Source organism: Apteryx rowi, unplaced genomic scaffold (genome assembly GCF_003343035.1).
Source record: "Apteryx rowi isolate R43461 unplaced genomic scaffold, aptRow1 scaffold_259, whole genome shotgun sequence".
Taxonomy (NCBI): Eukaryota; Metazoa; Chordata; class Aves; order Apterygiformes; family Apterygidae; genus Apteryx; species Apteryx rowi.
The window spans coordinates 256,392-263,938 of NW_020448963.1; the positions used below are offsets into that span (position 1 = coordinate 256,392).

General features: G+C 49.0%; 1 protein-coding gene across 1 annotated transcript; it reads left to right on the forward strand.

Moving 5' to 3' along the window:
- Positions 1-20: 20 nt before the first annotated feature.
- On the forward strand, positions 21-7,241 carry CASP9 (caspase 9; the record flags this gene model as incomplete). Its single annotated transcript, XM_026067405.1, has 9 exons — positions 21-408; positions 652-732; positions 1,056-1,093; positions 2,451-2,627; positions 3,458-3,547; positions 4,099-4,246; positions 4,820-4,999; positions 5,576-5,685; positions 6,663-7,241. Coding segments are annotated over 9 exons (1,305 nt in total), but the record flags the coding sequence as incomplete, so codon positions are not given.
- Positions 7,242-7,547: the final 306 nt, after the last annotated feature.

Sequence of the window (7,547 nt, forward strand, 5' to 3'; positions counted from 1 at the left end):
CCCAGGGAGGCCCGGGGGTCCCCATTGCCCCCCTCCAATTCCCAGGGACAGGCCTGGGGTCCCCATCGCCCCCTCGCCAGCGTCCCGCGGGGCGTCCCCTTGTCCCTCCCTCTCTCCTCCACCCGGGCTGCCGGCCCGCGAGCCCACCTCGCCCTCGCCGAACGCGCCGTCTCCTGGCTTTGCCCCCCCCGCAGAGTGCCGGCACCCCGAGGGATCAAGCCCGGCAGCTGGTCATCGACCTGGAGACTCGAGGGAAGCAGGCRTTCCCGATTTTCCTCTCCATCCTGCGTGACACCGGGCAGGGCGACCTGGCGGAGCTGCTGAGTGAGGCGTGCGAGGGCTCGCCTTCGCAGCCGGCGCAGGTGAAGCCCCTTGAACTGCACTTGGGTGGAGAAACGCGTGATAAAAGTAAGTATCGGAGAGACGGTTGTTTCCCGGACAAACGGCGGGATGGGACGTAGCAGCTGGAAACCCTGTTTCCGTAGGAAAAAAAAAATGAAGTGATGCTGTATCACCCCCTTGCAAAAATGTAGCTTCAGCTTGCAGTCGATTCGGGTTCTTCTGGGAATCGTGTGTCATCACGTGTGTTTACCTCTTGCATGAAACTGGGAGAGGGAGAAGGTGAGGCCCGACTGTCCTGTGCCGTTACAGGTGCGAGCGCTTTGGAACGTGTCCCCGTTCCGGTTCAAGACATGAGTGACGCGTTTCGAACGCCTCCCGCAGCACCCAGGGGTAAGCGGTCTCCTGTCGGCYGAAGATCTCGGCTGCCTCTCAGTTCTTCGTCCGTCTCTGTCCTCGCGTGCCCATGGAAGTCTCTTTACAGCTTCCTCTCTGGGAGTTTCAGGCCAGCTCTGAAATAGGCCCGGCCTAGAGAGACACACAGCCAAATGCTTCTTTGCAGCGTGTGGCAGGGAGGGAAGGGGGGAATTCGTGTGTGTAGCTGCCGTGTCACGGATGACAGCGCAGGATTGACGTTAATTCCAGGAAGAATGGGTAAAACGTCTCGTTAATGAGTGTGGAGAGCTAAATGTTCATTTCTCTTTCATGTGTTGTAGGTTCAGCTGTTGACAGCTTGAAGAGGAACTCTGATCTGGTTAGTCCTCTAGCGGTTTTTTTGGGGGGTAGAGTGTTTTTGGTTTTAATCTTTCATTGTATCAAAGTTTTTTTCCTCCGTCACCCTTCCTCTTGGGGTCCTATTTGCAAAGATGACAGAGGTATTTAGGAGCTTGTGCTTCAAGAAATGAGAAAGACAAGGAGAAGCGTTTAAGATATTTGGATGTTCTTCCTCATGGGGCAGAGAGTTTCCTGTCAAAAAAAGGCTTAGTGTGGTTTAAAACACTATTCAAACCAGCAAAGTCCTGCAGYGCGGAGCTCCTTAGCCGCTGCGGCTGCTTCGGGGAGGTTTTTGCCGCGCAGCTGCAACAGGTGAACACGGTGGCCGTTTTCTTCCGTCACTGAGTCCAGCTTGTGCTGTCCCGGGGGTGGAACTGGAGGCCGGGCGTGCGTTTGGGGAGGGCTTTGCCTGCTGACCAGTAAACAGCACCGGGTTTATTTCTGGTTTCTTTGGCTCAAAGCGGTCTGTATTACGTAAAGGATTTCTGCCCTGCGGGTGACTATCAGGAAATAACCCCGTGACTGTCAATCATTAGCTAATTCCTCCTTCGGTTTACAGTCGCTCTAACCCAAATAACCTAACAGAGAGCTAAATATTTTGCTCGAACAATTTCTAGTAAGACAAGTGGTAATTACCCAACGCAATAAGTTGCGGATTGTCTCTAAAGTGGTGTTTTGACTTGGTGATCGTAGTGTTGAGAAACATAAATAAGAAAAACAGAAACGAACGTGTGCAGCACGCTCTTGCGCGTGAGGAGGCTGGCAGTGAGGCAGGGATCGCTAAATGCAGACGTGTATTTATGGAATCGCCTTCCAGCAGCGCGCGGCTCGTTAGTGCCTGATGTCGAACGAACAGTTTGGCTGTATACGCGTTAGGCTGAAGGCTCTGGCAGTGCAAGAGTTTGGAAAGTCCTCTCAAAATTACTGTGCTGTAGCTGATGGTGAATCCGAGTTTCTATGAGACTTATCTACCTGTTCTCTTGAATTCTCGGTAATGTGCCCCGCCAAGCTCTCATGGTGAGGTAAAACACCCCAAAATCTGAACCTGCCTTTGGAGATGCTGTACATAAAGAAGCAGCCAGCTCTCTGCCAAGATGGTCCCTGATTTGGCAGGTTTTGTGATCCCGAGTTGCTTATAATACTGTATATGTGGAGAACAGATCCTATTATCCATCCGTAGGCTCGGAGAAGTGAAAAAGCTGTGAAATGAGCTCCCGTAAAGACTTTGGTTCAGTTTTGTGTTGCATTCCTCTGGATCAGCCAGGGAATGCTCTGAATTAAGAGGACGTTTGATGGAGCCTCTGCTAAAAGTTCTCCTGTGGGCTTGCACCTGCCAGGTTTATGATTTGAAAGCGGATCCTTGCGGATACTGCCTGATCCTCAACAACGTCAACTTCAGTAGAGACTCTGATCTGTCGACTCGAGCCGGCTCGAACATAGACTGTGAGAAGCTGGAGAAGCGTTTCAAGTCATTGCACTTCAGCGTCCTGATTCGGCAGGATCTCAAAGCTCGGGTAAGGTTGGCAGCGTCTAGCTTGCCCAGAGGGGGAGAAGCGAGTACCTGAAAGCAATGAGAACGCGGTACAAAATGTGTCCCCGCGTTAACAGCGTGAATGTGATTTATGGGGAAGTCTGTGAGGTTGTGTTTATTTGATAGCTTTGACGCAGCCTCTATTTTATGTGTAGCCAAGGGTTTGATTTGTCTGTCTGTACGTGACTCATCTGTTACTTGAATTTAAGCAGGGCGGTTAGTCACCCGGAACAGCCACTGAAACTAAAATGAAGTTATTTGCCCCCACCCCCTTAATCAGAAACAGAACATTTTGATCAATAAATGACGTATAAATCCATCACGCATATGTTGCTGTGTTGTGAAGAATGCAGCGACGAAGGAAATCTGTTTTGGTAAAGCAGCCAGTGCTAAATGATAGCAGAACTGCACAAAAACTTACTATCTGATGGTGAGTTTTGCTGCCCGTAATTAGGGTGCATCTTATCCCACTTCTGCTGGACAGGTAGCAGCATAGACAACCTGTCGCCCGTCCCAACTATTGACTTGAATAGCTTTGGTGGCTTAAAAAGTGGGACCAGTGAGGCAGGTGCAAACGGACAGGGAGGAGCAAAGAGCCCTTTTCATCTCCAGAACTAGTTTTCTGGTGTTAGGGTGAGCAGCGTGCAGAAGCAAGCAAGTATGCGCGCAAGCACGGTGTTCACTGATGTCTGGGGAGATCAGCTGGATCCTTCTGAGCAGCGCAGCCGTGACAGATAGCGAAGGGCAGCGCCTGGAAGTAATCTGCGGCCGATGTGCCGTTTGCAAACCCTTAACGGGATGTTTTGCCTGCAGGAAATTGTTAGGGAGCTGCAGGAGCTGGCGAAGCTGGACCACAGCGCCTTGGACTGCTGCCTCGTGGTGATCCTTTCCCACGGATGTCAGGTGGGCTTGCTGCACCTCTCCCTCCTCTCCCGCTCTGTGGGATGTGGCGCGCTTGGGAGAGCGTACGCCCGTTACTGAGACTGCCTGGGTGGGCAGGAGTTATTTCCCGGCTAATTCAGAACCAAATGACAGCCAAAATAGCAAATGGGGCTAACACTAACCTTCATAGCGTAGTCGTTGAGTCCTTCCTGCTTCTCCAACTCTGACTTTCCTGATTGTAACATGAGGGAGTCATCGGTAGCAGTAAAGAATACTTAGCGCAAGTTGGAGGCCTTGTAGTGCAAGGAGAGGAGGGCAATTTTTAGGAGGAGGTGGAAGAGGAGTTTGATAACAAGGGAGCTGGGATTTCTGGGATTTAATATATTCTAAATGTCTCCTAGGCATCCCTTTGCCTCGATTTGGTCCCCGAATTCTCATGAATATCGGAATTGAGTTTTATTCTGGTAACTATGCTAAAAAGAGACAGAGGAGAGAACACTCGATCAGAAACCGCTTCCCTCAGAACTCACCTGTCCTGTTGCATTAATAGCTCTTGGATTTTGCTCTTTCAGACAAGCCATATTCAGTTTCCTGGAGGGATTTATGGAACAGATGGAAAAGCCATTCCAGTCGAAAAGATTGTGAACTATTTCAATGGGTCCCATTGCCCGAGTCTGAGAGGAAAACCCAAACTCTTCTTCATCCAGGCCTGTGGTGGAGGTGAATCTTTGTTTTAGCTCTGGTAGTACTTAAACTGTCAGTGTGAGCGATGGTGTAACCACATAGGCGTAAGCAGGTTTTTGAGATTTACTTAGGCTTTGGCATGTTGTTCTTCTGCTGTTCTTTGTCTTTTTCTCCAGCTGTCTTCTCTTATTCTCGGCCACATGTTGTCACCACTAACACGATTTGAGTCTAAAGACTGGGGCACGAGAATCTCACGGGAGGATAATACTGATTGTCGTGCGTCGGAACAGTTTGATTGCGTTGTCGGGGATGTGGGACGGGAGGCAGGGAGCGGTTGCAGCGGATGTCCAGACCGACCGCGCTGATTGTCTGTTCCGGGTATTTAGTCGTGAGGTTAGTTAGGAAGAAGGGACTGAGGGCATTCACGCAAATGCTAGATTGCTTGATGGCTCTGACTCAACCTGCACAGCCAAAGAGCAGAAAAGCTTTGTTTCATCAGAGGGATTTTCTTTTCTTTCCTGTTCTTTTTTTTAAATGAAGGATGTATGACTCTTGAATATTTGTCGTAAGATGAATTCGTGGGATTTTCCTTTTGCCACTTTTTTGCAGAGCAAAAAGATCAAGGATTTGAAGTGGAATCCGATTCACCTGGAGATGAAGCTCGTAGAGTTTCCGTAGAGTCGGACGCAACTCCTTTTCAGGCTCTGTCAGGCGCTTTAGACGAGCCGGATGCCGTAGCCAGTTTGCCCACACCTAGTGACATCCTGGTATCCTATTCAACTTTCCCAGGTGAGGTATCCTGCGCGAATCGCTTGCCTGGTAAAGAGTAATTTGTGCCGTAAGCAACGGTGCTAGACTTGTGCTTGGGCTGTCTTCCTAGTTCTGCACCTAGTGTGTTGGGTAATGTAAGGCCTGCCTTGTTGTGCCTTAGTTTTTTCCCACCTCGCCTGTGGAATGCGAGTTAAGATGTAAATAACCTGCAGATCTGTAGGAGAAAGCTGCTGTCGAACAACGATATTGTGATTTTTATGTGTGGCTATTAGTCACTGTTAGTCATGCTACAAGGACAGTGATGTTCCGCACGCTCGCTGTGCATTTGGTAGCCCTTGTTAACAGCAAGTGAGCCGCCTCTTGTGCGAAGGCGAGCGGGTTTTTAACATCATTTTACAGACAGAAGCAATTGAGGCTTAAAGAGCTTTTGACTTGTTTTAGAAGATTTGGTAATTGAGTAGAAGAGGCCACGCTCCGTTGCAAGATATGGGACTGTCTCTCTTGGAGATTGCACTCCAGGGAGTTTCATTAATTCAGTGAGATGAGGACAGAAGACTGACTTCAAAAAACAACTTTCTCGGCCTTTCTCCTAAGGTTTTGTCTCTTGGAGGGATAGATTGAGTGGCTCATGGTACGTGGAAACGCTGGACAGCGTACTGGGCCAATACGCCCATTCCGAAGACCTGCTGAACATGTTACTGCGGGTAAATATCTACGTTTATAAAATGAGTAATGACTTTGAGTGTTCAGTTTTCAGACGCTCGTTGGAGGTACAGTGAAGGGAGTCTTAATTATTAAGAAAATGTCTGCCCTCAGTCTGCCAAAACTCATTTAGAGGTTTCTCTAATGAGAATTAGTCCTGGAAATAGGGACTTTAATCTTTGCCTAGGAAATTGCTATAAAGTTGCCTGAGACCAAGGTGTAGCTCATCTTCTCCTGTCCTCAACGCACCGGGCTCAAAGAACACAGGGCTGCAGATGCCGCAGTAAGCACGCTGCTGCCCATCCAGGCAGATAGCGCTGTCAGGGAAGACCCCCTGGGTTCCTAAGACCTAGAGATCTCCATAGATTTTCTTTTTTTCTGTTTGGGTTTTGCATCTTCTGCTGCTACAGTGATGCCACGGTAAGTCTCGATGCAACTGGGGTGATAGTACCAATGTTTGTGTTCACGTTTGCTGGTGAGTGAGGCAAGCGGCGCGTAGGGAACACTTTCTCAACGCGATGATGAATTGTTTGACTAGCACGCTCTGTTAACCAGAGAAGATTGTTAAACTCAGAGAATGCAGAGAATTATCCTTCAGAGCCGCAGGTCTGTCGGTCTGCAAGGACACGGCACCCAAGGAGTTCGGGCTGTGATCAAATATAGGGAGCGGGGTAGAAATAGGCTGGTGGGACGTACCTTCTTGTCAACCCAGAGCACGTCCTCTGGGGAGGAGAAGTGCAAGAGGGCTCTTGCAAGATCTGATCTGCAACTGTCTCTTGCCCTCCGTTTCTCTCGCGTCCCCTTTGGTTTTGCTGGCAAGAGCGATCTCATTTTGGAAGAGCTGCTTGCTCTCTCGTCCCCGTTAAGATGGACGGTCCTAGCCGCCGTCCTGTGTCACTGTGCTTCCTGCGAAAGGTCGCACCAGAAGACGCGAATCGGAAAAGCAGCCAATTCTTCCAGTGCTGTCCTCTGTTCTCAGGTGGCGCACGCCGTATCTGCCAAGGGCAAGTACAAGCAGATCCCGGGCTGTTTCAACTTCCTCCGTAAGAAATTCTTCTTCATGTGCAAATGACTTTTGGGCTTCGAGGTCCCTGCCAAACGTGCGAATTGCTTCCCTGAGGCCAGATGAAACTCGTGCCTGCCGTAACTCAGAATCAGCGCTTCCGGTGGCCTTTGTCTACGGAGATGTTTGTCTTGAGTAATGTGATTTGTGAATGCTGTTTTTCCTGTGAAATAACAATAAGAGGAGGGGTGTCGGCGTCCTGCTAGGAAACGTTAAGGACGGAGAAGGGACGTTTAGAGGAATCCCCTGTGCTAGGGTATGCGCTGGCCTGGAGCCTCTCTCCCTGTTTGCAGAGGAGAGCACCTCTAGCTTGCAGTAATTCAGCCACAGTAGGACAGCGTTTTGCTGCAAAGTATTGTTTTTCGGTGATTATGATGTTTGTGTTTTCTGCTGTCTGGATAACTGGGTAACTGAATCAAAGTCTAGTGGCTGGGGGGAAGAAATCATCTTACAACAAATATTTCTTTTTTCAATAAAACACAAAAAAACGAAAAAAAGAAAATCTCTTGTGCTTTTTATTTCCACATCTGTTCCATCTCATGAATTCCATTACAGGATCTGTAAAGGGCCTCTCTGTAAGGAGAAGAGCAACAGAAATCTCTCCAACACTTATTTTCTACTGTTACTAGTAGCACTTCTCATGCAGTTGTTGAAGCATACTGAGAACACGGATCACATCTGAAAGGACATGAAAGAATCGATCGGATGCTAAACCTGAGTTTTGGCGAAGAATCAATTAGGATTTCTTTGAACATCAGTTAGAGCTGAATTAGTGCTTGCCATTATAAAATGTTATGTGCA